Source organism: Drosophila sulfurigaster, chromosome 3 (assembly GCF_023558435.1).
Source record: "Drosophila sulfurigaster albostrigata strain 15112-1811.04 chromosome 3, ASM2355843v2, whole genome shotgun sequence".
NCBI classification, from domain to species: domain Eukaryota; kingdom Metazoa; phylum Arthropoda; class Insecta; order Diptera; family Drosophilidae; genus Drosophila; species Drosophila sulfurigaster.
This window is the reverse complement of record NC_084883.1, coordinates 32,178,195-32,196,721: the sequence shown is the minus strand read 5'-3', so window position 1 is coordinate 32,196,721 and position 18,527 is coordinate 32,178,195. Positions and strand designations below refer to the sequence as shown.

At 42.9% G+C, this 18,527-nt stretch overlaps 1 protein-coding gene across 4 annotated transcripts in view; it reads left to right on the top strand.

Moving 5' to 3' along the window:
- Positions 1 to 18,210, top strand: part of LOC133840869 (putative uncharacterized protein DDB_G0277255) — a 96,150-nt gene extending 77,940 nt beyond the window's left edge. For 2 of the 4 annotated variants that reach the window (XR_009894219.1, XR_009894218.1), the window contains exons 5-8: positions 12,751 to 13,969; positions 14,510 to 15,883; positions 15,960 to 16,663; positions 16,912 to 18,210. Coding sequence is in view for 1 of the 4 variants with exons in the window: in XM_062272997.1 (XP_062128981.1) it covers positions 13,353 to 13,969; positions 14,510 to 15,883; positions 15,960 to 16,455 (2,487 nt within the window). In the remaining 3 variants the exon portion in view is untranslated. Of the gene's footprint in view, positions 1 to 4,711; positions 5,502 to 12,750; positions 13,970 to 14,509; positions 15,884 to 15,959; positions 16,718 to 16,911 lie in introns of those variants that run through there. The other 2 variants (XR_009894220.1, XM_062272997.1) reach the window with 2 other exon arrangements.
- The last annotated feature ends 317 nt before the right edge of the window (positions 18,211 to 18,527 follow it).

Below are 18,527 nucleotides of genomic sequence, written 5' to 3'. Positions count from 1 at the left end.
ACCCGTCACATCGTACAATAGTAGATAGAATATTGCTGCTGCTGCTGCTCCCAAGCCAATAGAAGCAAAATCGATGTGCAATGTGCGAGTTCATGGCAATTTTCTCTCCATATTTCTTTGGCTGGATGCGAACGTGCGCCCCCAAAGCGTGCAGCGGGTGGTGCGGTACGTTGCGGTGCACTGTGGGGCACTGACTGCCAATTGTACTAGATGAAGGCGGAGAGGGGAAGGGGGAGGTGGGGCAAACAATGAGAATAAGCCGCATCTCTGCGCATACGCTGCAAAGATTAGTGAGGAGTCGCCTCGTCGGCTGCAACTGGAGTCGTTGCAACTGTAGCAACTTTTACTTATTGTCCGCGCAGTTGTTTATTTCAATTTTGGTTTGAGTTTCGGTTTGGGGTTAAGGCATGGGTGTTGTTGTTGTTGCTGTTGTTGTTGTTGTTGTGGCTGCTGTTGTTGGTGTCGTCGGTTTGCCTGTTTGCATTTAATGCGCCCAGGAACAGGGACGTGTTCTGCCGCGAATTCGTGAAACGTGATGCTGCAAGTCGTTTTATGTTTGTTTGTTCGGTTTTTTTTGTTTGGTTTATTTGCCTGAATTTCTTTCCTCGATTTCGCCTGCGCTGCCCTTGCTTATTGTTTTTTTGTTTCTTTAGGATGCGAACGCAGCCAGTGTCAGTGGCAATGCCTTCGTCTTCGTCTATGGCTACGTCTACGTCTATGTCTGTGGCAATGGCAATGGCAGTGACTTTGCTCCTATTAGAATGCTGCTCTATGCTGAACTGTCCTTGTTATTCGAGTGCAGCATTGTTAGCTGGGGACCTGAGACCTATTAAGGGTATATATCCCGAATCGTAGCGTAACATGAGAACTTTCCACCGAAAGGGTCCCCCTGAAAATGAAAGCCAAATTGGCAACTTTCCGCAGAGGAGATCGAATGAAAAATGTGCTCGCGTTTGTGTGTCCTAATTGGTGTGGCCAGCGTTTTGTTTTGTTTTCTATTCATTTCATATCTTTTGTTTTGTTAGATTTTATTTTCTGTTTGTCGCGTTTGCCAAATAAATAATGGCACCTGGAGCGCCAACATGACAGCTAGAAAAACAGTTTGAGAACAGGGAACTGGGAACTACCCAAAAGTAAAAAAAAGCAAAATATATATAGCAACCGGCTGCTGTTGAGGCCATTGACTGTATTTCTTGGATTGACTCACTGAGAGAGTGACGGACTGATTGATTGACGCGCGCGCTCTTTGAGCTGTTTGCTGTTAACAATTTCATTGTGGCCACGTACAAGTTGGCAATGTAATTAATTGCTTTCCAACCTGTGTGTCAGCTAGCTGGAAAGTGTCCAACAAAAACTACAATGCGGCAGCCCGCACAGTTAACTGGGTCAAAGCTGTTGAGAGAGACACAAGAGACAAGACATCAGAATGCGAGGCTGCAACAAATAAATGTTAAATGTTTGTCAGGCTCCAATATGAAAATTATCACTTTACTGAGGGCAGCTCCAACCCAGCAAACTATCGGCCATTGCAGCTGTGTATTGTGAGTGCGAGTGGAGTTCAGTGAACCAAAGCAGGCAGTAAAATTAACTAATTTTCGTAAGAGAGTTCGAGTGAAGCGAGCGAGCGAGTGAGCGCGCAAAATAAACCCGAAGCCGAAAGCCAGCCTAAAACATCAATCACAGCCAAATTAAGCGTAAAATGCTGCGCAGGAAACGAAGCGTCAAAGTCAAGACACAGCTCACAACGCACAACTCACAGTGAAGCGAGTGCAGTGCAAAAGGTTAGGCCCGCACCAGGGAAGCAGAGCCCGCATATATGTATATACTATATAGTAAGTACGCAGTTATCTACCAACCAGTACTTGCCACACACTGCCTCCATACAATGGCCAAGGCAATCAATCAACGTGCAACGCGCGCGCTGCTTTCCAAAGAAAGGCCGCCCCAAAAACAAAAAACAAAAAACAAAAAAGTGCAAGCTAACAAAAGTTGCAGCTAATTTTTTATTTTCTTTTTTGGAGAACCATATGCAGTCTCAGTTCCAATTGCAGCTCATTTACATACAACATCGTTTGAGTTATGGATGAGATTTTGGCGTGGGCTGTAGCTAAAATTGGCACACGCACAAAGACTCTGCTCAGACTCTTGAGTCTTGATTCGTCGCTGTGTCTTATGCAAATCTTTAAGCCGACAAACAATTTCCTGATAAATGCACACACACACACACACACTCATATACACGCTCACATGCAGACCGTTATAAGTGCGATTTCCACAAAGTTGATAAAGAGCGATGCGGCAAACGCAGTCAAAAACAAAAGACTTAGGCAACAAACTTGAGCTTGATAAGATAGCAGCCAGAGCAGTAAAAGAACTTTAACTTAAGCCAATTACGCTTGACCTGCCAAGAAAATACCTTACGACTCTACATTAACTAAATCAGTTTATAGCACAGACACGAATCTACCCCATAGAACACTGTAGAGTGCAGGGTATCAGTTTGACGTTTGTTTGATGTACTCGCGTCTGTTGCCGGTCAAGTCGAAAGGCGAATGTTCGAGCCATAAACCTTTCGATAGGCGGCGCTGCTTTGGCTACGCCTTGACCGACACCGACACCAGCAACAACAACAGCAACAGCAACAGCAATAACAACCGCAACAACAACCACAACAACACTAACCCAACCCAACGCCGCGCTGTTCTTTTTCAATTTTATAAATGTTTTTTTATTATTAAGCGCGACGTGCGTAGCATGCACAAAACGCAAAAAAAAACAACAGCAACAACAACAACAACAAAAACCAAAACAAACTGAATACAACAACAGCAAGAACAACAAGTTGACTGCATTTCCCTTGGCTGCATTTGGCTTTGCATTTTTAATTTCCCATTGAGACGCAGAAAGAAATTAAAAAACAATATTTAATCAACGCACATAATCTGCATTTTAAAATTGAGTTTGAGTTTGAGTTTGAGTCTCGAGTATGAGTATGAGTTTCAGCTTAACCTGAAACTGAAGCTTCAGGCGCTGTCCGTGTTGGGTGTTGACCATTTAACGCGTCTTGTTCACTTGTCCCTCCGCCTCCTCCTCTGCGCTCCCCCGCCTGGAATAAATGGCGGCCCTTGTCGCGTTGCGAGGCTGAGAAAAATTTGTTAGATTTTAATCGCTCTGCTGCGTTTTCGCTTGAAAAATAACAAAAATAAAGAGAAAAGGTTCAGGTTGGCAGTCATAAAAATCAAATCAGCGGATCGGACGACGACGACGACGACAACGATGAAGACTTCCTTGAAATCAAAGTCGCCTCGGCTCGACGTTTGATTCATTTGATTTTTATTTCGGACTCGCTTTGGGGCTGTTGTTGATAGCTGGTTTGGACAAGCGAAGGGGGGGACTAAGGTACTGCTTGTTAATCCTTTGACGTGACGTCTGTTTATAATTTGCGCTCATATTTCATGTGCTATGCAAGCGGCCTTTGCCTTCGTTATATTCGTTTTATTTTTATTTTGGTTTTTCGCTTTGGCTTTGGCTTTTATGGTCCAGCTTTTACGAGTAGAACTTTGGCCTTGCGGCATTTTGAAAGGTTTTCTGATTGAATATTCTAAAGTAACTTTGTCGTAAATCATCGGCCCGGACAGCTCGCAGTTCTCTGTTGAGCTCATGTTCATGTTGTTCCTGTTCTTAACCCTTTTTGGCAAAACCGAAACACTGCACGATGATATGCATATGTATATGTGTTCCCGTTGTTGTTGTTGTTGTTACATCACCATTGGAATTTCACTTTGTGGAGCTGTCATCTCTTCCGCCTCTTGTGATACAAATCAGATTGAGAATGGCAAAAGCTACTTAACTAACAGTCGCATCGTTTTTGGTTCAATCAACCCGAAATCTAGACTCAAAACTATCCAAACAAACTCACATTCTAAATGCCAATCGGTCGGCTATAAATAAAGCCAAACAAAACATTAAAAATACAACGAGAAGGCAGCGCTTGCTTTTAATTTTAATGAACCATAAAAATTCACACGCACAGCCAAACAAAAATATTACGACTCTTCTCTGCTCTGCAGACACAGTGGTTGACACAGAGGGACAAGGGACACCACACAATCCACATTCAGCGAGACGGCCGCGGCCCAATGGAAATGTTAATGAAACTTAAAGAGATGCTAACAAAGCAAATCAACAGTTGACTCTTTGCTGGGAGTCGCGTTTTTCTCAGCAAACATTTGAGACAGAGGCAAAAAACATCCAAAATACATAAAAAGAAAGAATCAACGACAGAAGAAGACAACAAAAAAAAAAAATAAATAACTAAACGTAGAAAAAAGATCCTCAAAATTCGAAAGAAAACTATTAAACAACTGTCCGTCGCTTATCGCGGAGAATCTCTTTCGCTCTCTCTCTCTCTCTCTGACTCTTTCTGTCTTTCTCGCGGTCTTTCGCGCACAACGTTTGCTTAGAAATTAGAGCCCAAAACAAATGCCCGAAAGTTGAGCAAAGAAATTCCCCACCTCGCCTTCCTCTGTGGAGTCAAGCGTAAGCTAGACCTTAGACCGGTTTAACAGCGCTCTGCTAAGCGACTGTTAACGAACAGGGTAACGTAACGACGCCAGCTCCGATGGGGACGGCGACGCAGACAGCGACAGCGACGTCGGCAGAGACTGCGCATGTTCTGGGCACTCAACTCGACGGCTCTCAGAACCGTAGCTCGCATTTCATTAGCTTCGCATCCAGCGACCGGTTCATTCCACAATCGTCGTCGCTCCCAGCGAGATCTGTGTGCGCGTGCGCGGCTTCAAAAACAACAACAACAAGAGCAACCCACGCGAGACACCTCAACGAGTTAGAGGAAGAGAATAACCGAACACATATACGATTGCTATTGCGATTGCGATTTGGGGAATACTCCGGCAAAATTCAACGCGTTTCGTTTCGTTTTTTATGCAAATCGCGGATGAGTGAATACAACAACAACAACAACAACAAAAAGTGTAGAACGGTGAAACGATGCAAAGGAGATGACAACGACGAACGAGAAGTCGAAGACGAAGAAGTAACAAACTTAAGTCACATTTCGTCACTGGCGTGAAAGTAAAAATTCTTTGTGCCTCATTTGGTATTGTGAAATTCACAGTTATTCATAGTTTCGTGGCAACAGCATCGACAACAAAAGAGATTTTCGCTCTGACTGCGAATATTACGAAATGATCGTAAAACTCGCGTAACCAACAGCAAATCCACAAGAAAACACACCGACAACAACAATAACAACAACAACAACATAAGCAAATAGAAAACAAAATCCAAGTCAAGAAATGAGTAATGAGAGTTTATTCAGTGTCTGTGTCTCGCTCTCTGTGCATGTGTCTGTGTGCTGTTAATTGATTGCCAAAAAAAAGGTGTAAATGTAAATGTTTATTGTGCACATTTAACGGCAACTTTTTTGGAGCAAATTCTACCGTTATTTGCATTGTCCACATACATAACACACATACTAGGTGAGCAATCCATAAATAATAACGTAAAACACACAACACGTTAAATATTAATATGAATACGATAATATTATTATTAATGCATATAGTAACATTTAATGGGTAATTAGCGTCATGCTCTATAAATTGGGTTAAGTGTGGATATTATTATTGTGTGGCCTCTGTGAAATTTTCGACTGCTAATTGCCGGCCCTATTAAGTGTCAAAATTGGTTTATGAATTTATGTGCGAGACTTCCGAAATCACTCGAGTGTGATTCTCGACATTATAAATGAAAAGAACTCGAAGAATTATAAAAAGCTAACGGTGACAAAGACAGCAAATATAGCGAATTTTAACGACAAATGATTTAAATATAAATACATTTATAACCATAAAAAAATAAGATAGAAAAAAACATTGATTAAAATCATATAAATAATTCAAAAGTTATATAACAAAATTGGTAAAACAAAATGGGTATAATTCGATAATTTCTTTCGGAAGCCAATCAATTAAAATAAATCAATTAAATAAAGACTTAAAATAACATAAATTAATAATAATTATGAGATGACAAGGCTAAAAATTTGTATCCGCTAAGTAAGCAATACAAATTCATTCAAGTATTAGTCATCAATCGTAAAGTAAAGGTTAAATAATTATCTATTAAATATAATAAAATAAATGAACATAAATGCAAATATAATAATGATGAGAAATAAGACTCTATGAGAGGAATTATTATACCAAAATCTTTTAGTTGGAAAGTGTTTTCGTATAAAAAGTTCTATCACTTTTCAACTGCCTTTCACTACTTGCAAATGAATAGGAATATAAGATGCTAAAGAAATTTGTTCGCTTATTCATTATCAGCTCGATTATATGCCCATCGCTGCCCACTCATCTTCGATGGGGGCTGACAAGTTAATGGACTGTCGCTCTTTCTCTCTCTCTTTCTCTGAGTTGACACCAACGCACTTCTCACCGTAACTCCGTAAGGCATCTGCCAATGCTCAACACTCTCCATTACCATTTTGTATTGGGTTTTTTTTTCTTTTCTGTAGTTTTTAATATGGAAGAACAACAAAGACATGCAGCAGATAGCTGAAAATTTCACTTACAAAAGACGGGCGCAACATTTTCTTATTGTATTTTCATTTTCTGGGTCAAAAGCAAAGCAACAAAAGCCCATCCTCGGCATTGCCAAGCCCAGACCCAGGCTTGGGCCTAGCCCCAGCTCCAGTCCGCAGTCCCCAATCGTAGTCCCAAGTCCCCAGTCTTGCAGTGTGCCTGGGCCCAGCCCCTTGTCTATTTGTCTCTCTAAGTTGCTGCATTTGTTTATAAATGGCAATGAGGCAGCCCCAAAAAGGGATTTCCCTTTTACACACACACACACATTTACTGCGCAGTCAATCAATGTGAAGAAAAGATACTTTCGTTTGGTCTGCTTAAGGTAAACAGAATACAGAACGGTTACAAAGTGTCAGCTAACCCAAGGTGACGGCAGAACCCTACAACAATCAAGCACTCGTCGAGCATAAATTTAAGCATGGAATGCTCAATGAACTGCAGACCCTAAAAAAGAATAAAAATCAACAACAAGCACTTTATACGACATTCGATTGGACTTCAAAAGGCAGTCAACGGTTCTTTCTCTTTAGTGTCAGCAAAGGAGTTGGAGGTGGAGGAGGAGGAGGAGTAAACAAGAGGGCATCACTAAAGAGTTCCAAATATGATACAGCAAATGTCGTTGCATTTCGGTTTCGATTTCCTGTGGTTCTTGTGAAACCCCAACTCCAATACATATCTGTCCCTGTTCCTATAACTGCTTCTGCTTGTGGCTCTACCTCTCCTAGTTCTTGTGTGGTGTGTGTGTTTGTGCATGCAGCGCATGATTAATAAAATACCAGCAATGTGTTTCCCACTCTGACCGCTTCGTTGATTAGTAAGCACGTCAACATTTCAATAAGAAATAAAAAAAAGCACACAGAAATACAGAAATCATTGGCGCGGGCAATCTCATCAACGTCACAACACAACACAAACAACAACTATAATAATGTTACCCTTTGCCGTTCTGTGGCTTTGCATTTTAATTGCTTTTGATTTGCTGCCCCCGCCATTTATGAATCGGAATTGGAATTGGAATTGGGCGCGTTCCGACTGTTAAATTTAGCATATGAATACGAATGCGAGACAGGGGAAAAATACGTTACATTCTGTCTGTCTGTCTGTCTGTCTGCCTATACACATATAGAGCACGATGAGCCATCATATCTATATTTACATACCAGATGTATGGATTCATTTAATGGCATTGACATCGCCAAGGTTCTAGCTACACACACATTTTTGTCGCATACACATTTGTCAGCTCAGACTGAATGCTCTTCTCATTTTTGGAGGCTTACAAAACAAGTTCAGTTAGAGGGCAACTGTTTAGGCCATAAATATATCGGAAAAATAAACAAAGCTCAAAGGGTTTGCAGCCTATCAAAAGCTGCTACTGTCTCATTACTCAAAAGTCAAGAAGAGTTTTTATTCCCCCTCGGAGATAATCAGAGAATGAGGTGGCAAGAGAGTGAGTGAGCCAGGGAATTCATAACACTTTTGTTTTCGGTGCAATAACCTCACAAATACACACTATACTATAGAAGACACCCACAATGGTCAACTCAACAACCTTCGCAACCCCAAAGGCCAAAAACGAAACCCAAAACAAAACTCTAAAGCGAACATCCAGTGCAAAGCAAAAGCAAAGCGAAAAGCGCAAAAAAAAAACGCTTAACTCGACTTGACAAATGAAAGCAAAAACCAACTGTCCACCATATAAAAATCTTGCAAACAAAACAAAAAAAAGCGAAAAAGAAGTCAAGAATGGGCAAAACGTTAATTTTTCATGGTAGACAAGAGAAAAACCATATTATTTCATTATTTACATCCGAGACAGTCGAGGGGGGGGCTAAGCAAACGAGCAGCAGCGGCGGGCGGAAAGTGGCAAGTGGCGAGCGTTGTCCGTTTGGCCGGCACGTCATTAGTCACACCAAGGGGTAGATATGAAAGACAACAACAAGAACAACAACAACAACAGCAGCATGAAGAGAGCAACAACAATAAGTTGTTTGCCAGGCAGATCCGCGTGCAAAAGCGGATAAAAAGTAATCAAAAGCGCTAAGAACGACATAATAAGGCAACTGAGCGCAGGACTAGTCCAAGTCGAAGATGAGATGCCGAGATGCCAAGAGAATGGGCAACAGGAGATGAGACTCTAGATGAGGCAGCAGCTCGAGTTGAAGGTGTTCCCAGCAACAGCAACAGCAGAAGCAGAAGCAGAAGCAGCCGAAGCAGCAGCTTGACAAAACGGAAATGAAATTAAATAAAGAAAAGCATGAAGGAGTTTCTGAGTCTCGTATTATATTGCATTATATGCCCTAGCGTCGACGTTGGCGTCGACTTCAGTATTGCATCAAGTGTTGCTGCTGCTGCCGCGACTGTGGCTGCTGCTGTTGCTGCTGCGTTGGCGTTGGCGTTGAGGCAGAGCAAAGAGGCAACTTGGCAACGCGGCAATGCGAAATTCTTAGCCGGGTAAGCTGCTTGCCGCAAAGACGGGGCCGCGATTTTTAAGCCGCAGCTTAAAGTGGTGACAACAACAGCAACGGCGTCAACTACAACAACAATCACAGCAACGAAGCAACAAGAACAACAACTACAACTATGACTGTGGCTTTGGTTCGCGCTTTGGCTCTGGCAACAGCAGAGTTGAGTTGCATTTTGTAAAACTCTTTAGTGTGATTAATGTGCCCAGACATATACACCACACGACACAACACACACACGCACACACTTCAAACTATGCAAACACATATGAGAGTGTATGTTTGTGTGTGCGTATGTGTTTGCTTCCTTTTATGAGCTGTGCTGTGCGATGTGTGTTGTGCCTGACCTGCGACCTGGACGTGCTCCTTACACTTTTCCTTTTTCCTTTTTGGCTCGTCTGTTGCTTTTGTTAGCACAACAAAAGCCACCCACCTTCGTATGTGTGTGTTTGTGTGTGTGCACACACCTTTGCACAGATTCTGTTTGCTCGCTGTGGAGAGAGAAGGAGGAGCGCTCTACGTATGTGGAGCTATAGCTGCCCTAATCCTTTTGAACGCTGCTTTTATCGCACTTACTTCTACTTATACACTTACCCCGGGTTGTAATAACTTGGTCATTAAGCAGACACCCTCTATGCTGTATTTACCCTGGCAAACAACAACAACAGCGTCGTTCCTCTCTTTTGTTGGGGCATATTTGGGGCAAATACATATGTGCTCACAAACACCCCAAAGTAAATCCAGCAAGTTATAGCTGCAACTTCTTTGCGCTTGCATAATGACATCGAGTGTGAATGCGCTGCTATCTATCTACATATCTTGGATGTCTGCTTATATGATATTGTGTATGTAAATTTCTATTTCTATACATATTAATTCGCATTTTAGCCAGACTTATAGCGGACTTAATAGTGACTCATTTGAATATTATTACCAGAATGTTTTATATACTACGCAGCGCTTTGTCTGGACTAAAATTCTTTTTATCGATAACACAATTTTAACAGCTTTACATGTGACACTTTTCAACACAAATTAAAATTGCAATTGATTTTTTTAACAACACTAAATTAAATATAGCACCACTTTTAAAAGAAGTTCTTTCTATAGAAAATTTAACTAAAAATGTACGCCTTAATTTACATTAAGAAGATAATAAATTATTTTAAAAAAAAATATAATTTTTTGAATATTTATTAAAATAAAAAGTATTTATATGATCGAAAAGAAAGTATAAAACTAAGAATGATAGATACTATTTTTAATTTCGCAACCTTTTCTCAAAACTAACTTTAGTAAGGAGTGAGTTCTTTTTTTAATAAAATTTGACTGCAGTTCATAAAAACTTTAATGAGCTTTTTCGATAACTTGGTTTGCCTGTAAAAAGGCAAGAACATCCTTTACCTTCTTACGGCAGCAATAATCGCCTATGATATCATCATTAGCAAGAGTATTTAAGCTTCGTTGCATCATTATTAACTTTTGCTTTTTATGTTGTGTTTTTGTTGCTTTCCGTTTCGTTTCTTTTTCACAAGTTGTTGTTTTTGTGTATCTCATTATGCGTCAGGCTTCTTCTTCTCTGTGTTATTTTTTTTTTTTTTTTTTGTCTTTTTCTTTTTTTGGTACTTGTTGTCTACGTCTTGGGTTACATATTTCATATTTCGTAGTCATAACCGCAGGCGGTTACAGTGATGAAGGAGCGATGGAGGGATGAAGGGGGTAAAGAAACGTTGTCACTTTTCCTGTGGCTCGCAGTCAACTCGTATTGGGACTCGACTCGGATGATACCTCATTTGTTCAAGTGTTTTGCCTGCGGCTTTTGTGTGTTCCCCTCGGGGACAGGAAGCATCAGCAACTGGCCGTGGCCAAAAGGGGTTGAGCTCGACATATGCCAACGTCATCGTCATCGCCATCGCCTCAGTATTATAGCCATAGTCATCGCCATCGTCATCATTGGCAACGCGCCTGTGGCAGGAGCTTGAAAAGGATTTCATGTTTATTGCAAGTTTTTTGCTTATTAAAAAATAAAACCAGCAAATAAACAAAAAAAAAAAAAAAAAAAGTAAAAAAGAAATGAAAACGAAAAACTTTTTGTGAGGCTTCTTCGATGCTGCTGTGTGCAACGTGTCAGCTACAAGTTAAATGAGTTTCTTCTCTTTATTTTTTGTGCCTTTCTGCACAGGAAGTTGTTAAGCGTTGAAGACACTGACACGGAAGGGGGGCGTGAAGAGGCAGCTAGCAGCTGACTCTCTCAAGTGCCTCAGCCCTGAGCGAGACTCGCAAATGCCTGTGCCACTTTCCAGGCAGCCAAGCATCCAGTCAGTCCAGGGGCGCCACTAATTAATTAAGACATTCTCAATGAAATCAAGTTAAATGCAAGGCAAATGCTGAAACTGTGTCAGGCCATGCACCGAGCGAAATAATAAAAACAGCAACTTAAACTCCAGACACGTACGCGCCAGGAAGCCGAGTCAGAGCAGAGCAGAGCATCTGATCCAAAGCCACAGATCCACATTGGTAGCCACAACAGATCCACACAAGTCGGTTAGCCAATCCTCCGCCTGTTAGTGGCATCAATTTTTGTCCAGTAGCCGAGAAAATGTCACGTTTCCACATAAGTTACCAAGCGTGAGAATTGCGCGCCAGTTTGTTGTTCGTTTTCTGTATTTTTTTTTTTTTTTTTTTTTGCTCTCTGGCAGTCGCAGGAAAAGGTACTTTCCATGGTGAAAATTAATTGCAAGCCGTGTTATCGTCGTCTCAACACACAACATCAGGCCAAACAATTAATTGGAAAGCACAGCGAAATAGCAAAACAACTGCAAATAAAACAAATAAATCGAGAGAAAAAAAATCGAAAAATAACGAAACAAAACTATGCTGCAAAATAGTTCAGAAATTGATGAGCTCGGTTTTATTTTACAAACTACTTACAATGACTTTTCCAACACTGGGGCGAGCTCATAAAAATTTCAATTAAATCTTGGCTTTTTATGTGTGCAGCTCGAAATGTTTATAACTTTGCCGAACTGCACTTGGCCAGTTTGGCTTGGCTTGGCTTGGAGGCAGCGCATTTTAGCCAAAAGGCTCGTAAAATTCTTTATGGGCCGCTTTTCTCGATGAGCACTCAACTCCAATTGAAATGGCCTCTTGGTCACGCCCATTGGCTGAAAAGTGGGCGATACACCTTCAACATTCACCTTCTTTCACTTATTCTAATTGTCAACTAATTTAGTAGAACTGAACATCTCTGCGGAATGGTGTCTTTCCTTCCCAAGCTCTCTCTCTCTCTCTTTCTCTGTCTGTCTGTCTGTCTGTGGTAATCAGCCACATTTATGTGGGCTCATAAATATGCAAATATCCTGTAAGTACTTTTAATGTCTTGCCATTTGTTGGCCTGGCTTACTGCCACACAGAGAAGTCCCGAGTTGCATTCCACACTTCTCTTCTTTACTTTTCGCTGTTCGTATTCGTGTTCGTGCCTCCCCCTAATGGTCTTAATGGCATGTTTGGCATTGGCCATATTTACATGCATTTATTTTGCTGGCTGCATTTCAACTTTATGGGTGCCATAAATAAGCCAGCCCTTAATGTGTGTGTGTAATAATATTAACTGCATTTTCGATGCGACATTAAATGCCATTCGACTAATTTCCCCTCCTACAACAATCTTGCAGGAATCAAAGCCAAGTTGAAGCAGAGGACTAGGAGGAACAGAAGTCGCCATCACAATTCGCACACTGTGGCCAGCGGGAGACGAGCAGCAAACCGAATGCAGTATCTCAACTACGCACTGCAGACATCCACGCGACTGCTGACCAGCCAGAGCAATAGCAATAGCCATAGCAATAACCACAGTCAGAGCCAGACGGCAGCCAAGGCGGCGGCGGTGGGTAGACAACAACAGCAACAACAACAACAGAAAGAAATTGAAGAGGAGCAAATAGCACACGCCTGTTGCAGTCGAGGCGCACAATTGCTGAGATTGCGCCACCAGGAGCTAGCCAAGCGACGTGCCCTTGAGCTAGAGGATCAGCTGAACGCCAACGCCATCAACTGTGCCCAGGATAACGACAACGACGACGACGAGGATAGCGAGGCATCCAGCGCGACAGAGGAAGGCGCAGTTGGGGGACATCTGGAGGCGGAGTCGGGAGCAGCAGAGAGGCGGCACATCCAGAAATCCAGCGAGTCGGCGCCGCAGCCAGTCCAATGAAATTTACTCTCATTTAATGTGCAACTGGCGCGTAGCAAGCTGTTATCGTTTTTCAACCGCGACATGGCCGCCACCGATGGCCAAATCATATTGGCCGCCTCCCGTTTCGGGGATGCGACGCCCGTCTATTTGCGCGACTTCTCCAAGCAACCGCTGCCGGCGGTGGCCAAGATCCTGAAGGGTCAGCATCAGGCCCTCGGCGTCCCAACGCTATCGGCGCCATCGCTGCAGAGCACAGCGCTCTTTTTGAGTGCCGGCAAAAAGTATCAGATTCTGGCGCAACCCATTAAGATCAAGGAGGGACGCAAGCCCACGAATGTGGGTGCCAAGGTGCTCATACCGGAGACCTATGGCGGCTACTTTGAGCTCCTCAGCGAGGATGGCCGCTCCACGCGTTGCATTGACTCTGTCCTGGAGCTGGCACGTCGGCGCAATGCTCGTGTCCTGGTCCGCGAGACTTTCCGTTGCCAGCAGCTCAATCGCACCATTCACGCTGGAGAGCTGCTCACCACGATGAACGACAATGGCAAGTACCTGCAGTGCCGCAACATCAAGGACGAGATCATCAATCTGCCACTCGATACCAAAGCCAAGTTCTCGCCGATTGCACGCGAGGACAGCATCAGCGGAGTGCACACCGTCAAGAATCTGCTGCTCAAGCGGATGCCCGTCATCGTGAGGTGAGTTTCGCAGTAATCTATGCTTTATGCAAGCCCTTTTCTTACTCTTTTCCAAGCCTTCATAATTTTAGTAGTTAAATGAAAACAATTCTTATCAAGAGTATTGGAATTACTGAGTAGGAATCATGAGGAATCATTCATCCGATTGTTTTTCTGTTTTTTCCACAAACGATAACTAAAGAATTTACTAATAATTTATACTTACCCATTATTTATAACTGGTTTTATACTTTCACAATAGATATATGAAAAAACCAAATATACAATTTTAAGTATTTTGTAGGTATATATGTTTGGTATATTAATATTGATAATATCGAACAGACTATTCTCAATTTGAACTCTCAATTCAATTTAATTTATCACGAAACTTTATTGATTTTATGACTAATTATTTCTACGATTTTTTTTATAAAAGTTTAGTTTAGATTTTACATATATTTACAACAATTTAAATTTGCTATTTTTAATGTAGATCGAATGTCTTTATTTGGCGTTAATATATAAATATTTGCATTATCTCCTCGCTTTCTTCTGTAGACTTGTGCATGGCAGCGGACCCAAGGGACTGAAGCAGCCTTTTGTGCCAGAGCTGCGACTGCTGGGTTGCGTGGAAATCGATCGGATCTTTGCGTTGCCGCTGCAGAAGGACACGGATCTGGTGCCGGTGCCGTTGAACGTGAAAATCAAGCTGCAGCGGGCCAAGAACATGGAGCAGCTGGAGCATTTCATTGAGTACACGCGCTTTTTGGACAAGGCGCAGCGTCTGCTCGCGGATGCGCGCGATCGCCTGCAGATTGTCGATCTCAAGCTGAGCGAAAAGGAGAAGAAGGACTCCAAGTTCAGCAGTCGCAATAGTGGCAACAAGCTGCCCATCGTCATGCTGCCCTCGGCGGCGGGCGTGGCCAGCGGTCTGGCCGAGAGCGGCTATGTGCTGCGCAAGAGCGCCAGCTGTGATTCGTGGTCCAAGCAGCAGCAGCAGGCGCTGAGCAGCAGCGAGTTTGCTGAGGAATACAAGGAGATTGATCACATCTATGATTATGTGCGCGGTCTGACGCCGCTCTCCAAGGGATTGGCTCGCTTCGAGCCGATCTGCGAGTCGCCAACACTCAAGTCACATCACACGGACAGCAGCGGCAATGGCAACTATTGCAGCCTAATCAGGGGACCGACAACAGCAGCAGCAACACCACACCAGCAGCAGCAGCAGCAGCAACAGACGAGCAACAACAACAACTACAGCAGTTTGGAGTCGAACAAACACAGCAGCAGCAACGGTGGCCATCATCATCATCATCAGCAATACTCGTCACAGTCGCAACAGCAGTCGCTGGTTCATCACTCGTCGGCATTGCTGGTCAATCACTATCATCACAGCCATATACAGGAGGACATTAAGCCGGTGCCGCCGCCAATTGAGACGATTCCGGGCAAGAAGCCGGCGGAGAAGCGACAGCGTCCCACACTACCAAAGCTTTACATCAAGAATGCGAATGCGCACAGCGCCGGCAGCAGCAGCAATGGCAACTCAACCGGCGGCACCAGTCACAGTCACAGCCATAGTCACAGCCACAGTCATAGCCATTCGCAGCAGCAGCAGCAGCAGCAACAGTTGCCGCCAACGCCGGGCAGCAACAACAGTAACAGCAACAATAATAATAATAACAACAACAGCAGCAGCAGCAACACGGCAGCAATTGTTGCCAGTGCAGCGGCAGCAGCGCACCACGCCCACGCGCACGCCCATGCCCATCATCCCCATGGACATGCACATGCATCGCATCAGCATCAACACCCACATCCACATCCCCATCCGCATCCGCATCCACATCACCATAGCAAGGTGCTGACGCCCAACAATCATTTGCCAGTCAAGGAATCCCTTGAGCCGCAGTCGCCGCTCTTTCATATCAGGTGAGTAACCGATAACCGAGGGGGGGGAACAATAAACTTCGAGGGGGAAATACTGAATGTTGTAAATCTTTGGCAGATACAAGAGTCACAGCAGTCTGCAGCTGACACCGGACAGCAACAACACGGGCGCAATGACGCCGCCGATGATCTCAGCGCATGCCAAGTCAACAGCAGCAGCAGCGGCAGCGGCCCAAGCAGCCTCAGCAGCAGCGGCGGCAGCGGGAGCAGCAGCATCAACTGGCTCACAGTCGCCGCCCGATGTGGTGCTCAAGTGCGGCAGCATACTCAATTCGCATGGCTATTTGGCGCACAGTCACAGCCGCAGCTCGAGCAGCAACAATCACCACAGCAGCAACAACAACCCAAGGGAGGGCACGCTGGACTCGTCGCGCAGCGGGGGACGCACTTCGGGCGATTCACAGAAGCTGCCGGAGAAGAAGACGCGACGCTTGTCGCGGCCACGCAGCCTCTCCAATCTGGTGTGGGATCTGCGACCATCGAAGGAGAAGTCCAAGAAGAAACTCTATATACACCATTTCGATCAGCGTCAGCAGGCGACGCTCTATCTGTAGACGATGTAGAAGAGGATGAGAATGGGAAGGAGGAGCAGGCAGAGGAAGTGGAGGAAGAGGATGCGATGCTCGGGTTCGGAGTAGAGATTCGTTGCCAAATCGTTTCGCTGCCATCAACAACCACAAACAACAACAACAACCACGACAACAGACAACAGACAACCATAAGAAGCAACACCAACATTTAACGCTGTGTGTGTTCCTGCAGGTGAGCAGACGACGGGCGGATGAGAATTAGGGGGCGCAGACAGTAGATGGGGGGGACAAGCGTCTAGCGCAGAGCGGGAGGTGTGGCAATGCAAATCGTGCTGCCCTCTGATTGTTTTGCTTATTAAATTCGTGCAGCTAAAACTAAAATAATTTCCTCTTTATCTGTTTCCCTCTCTATCTCTCTTCCCTACCCTTCTCTCTCTCTTGCTGTCTTCCTCTCTCTCTCTCTCTCTCTCTCCCTTGCAGCTTTCACCAGTTTAGCTTGCAGCAGCAATTTTAATTAACATTGAATTGTGCCTTCCCCTGCGCCTAGAACTATGCTTTAAAATTCCAATGAAATATTTTTGAAGAATATTTTGCCTGGATGGACAAGGATGAATGTGAAAGAGAGGGAGAACAGAAGAAGATGAAGATGAAAATGAAGAAGAAGAAGAAGAAGAAGAGAGCAGAAGAACCAAACAAAACATAACAAAACAAGAAAACCAATCACATGAAGCGCTGATGACACACACACAGAAACAGAAACAGACACAGACAATACAATAAACACACAAAATACACACACAAACACACTCACACGTCAAGTCTATAAAATTGTGATTTTAATTTTATGTTTAATTTAATTTAATATTGCGACACTTTTAGTTAATATTTAATACGAATAGGCGACAAGGCAAAGCAAAAAAAAAAACAAAAAAACTACAAAATAATCATAAACAAGAAAAAAGTGAATAAATAAAAAGCCATTTTTCATTTAGCTGTCGCTTTCAGTTTTCAGTCACATTACAAATTTATAAAAGCAAAAAAAACAACAAAAAAACAACAACAAGAAACGGCAAATTAACGAAACGGTGTATTAATTAAGCTTGGACCTAAAGCTCGAGTTGCAAAAGCTGCAAAAGGCGATTGGCGCCTCCAGCAGCAAGATATCAAAAGACACTTACACACACACACAAGCATATATAAATGAGATATATACACACATGTGTGTGTATACTATATACTATAGATAAGCAATATCACACAAAATATCGAACATTATTTACCTAGAAGAAGTTATGCAACAGCAGCTGCAACAGCAACAACAACAAGCCGATTAACAAGCATATTTAATGTTATATAACAAATAGTTGAAATGAATTTATTAATTTCTCCTCATAATTTAAATGTTGTTCGTTGTGCATGTTGTGAATGTGTATTCGCGTAATTGTATTCGCGCAATTGTTTCGAATTATGCAATTTAATTACAATTATAGTACACTTAACTATTACTCTTATTAGTCTTTAGTTTGCTCAGAGCTCAGAGGAGATCGTAAGTGAAAGAGCAAGAGAATGATGCACTCTTTCTCTCACTCTCTGCTCTTTTTACTCTCCCCGCTCTGGCAAATGCATTGTCTTAGTCGTTTAGTATGTACATTTTAGTTATTACAATTATATATCGCTTACATAGCATACGAGTATCTAGAGTACATTATTACCTACTATAACTACATTCTATTTGTGTCTAATAAATGTCTCAGAAAATATAAATTGTATATGCAAAAATCTGGTTGTTCTTATTACACTTTTTTTTTCTCCCCCATTATGGCAACGAGTAGAATGAAGTGTGGGCGCGTGCATATGCGCAATCAAATGAAAGCAAAACGGGAACAATTTCTATTGGCAACTTGGCATCATCTCATCTGGAAATATAGTCACCAAGTTGATCGGACTATAAATGCTTTAACTGCGCTATTATTATGTAAACAATGCAGAGATACCCTGCACTTTATGAGTAACAGTTGTTTGAGACTGAAAGTTCTCATAATATACTACAATTAAATGTTGTAATTCTTGAAGATAAAACAATTTATGAACAGCAA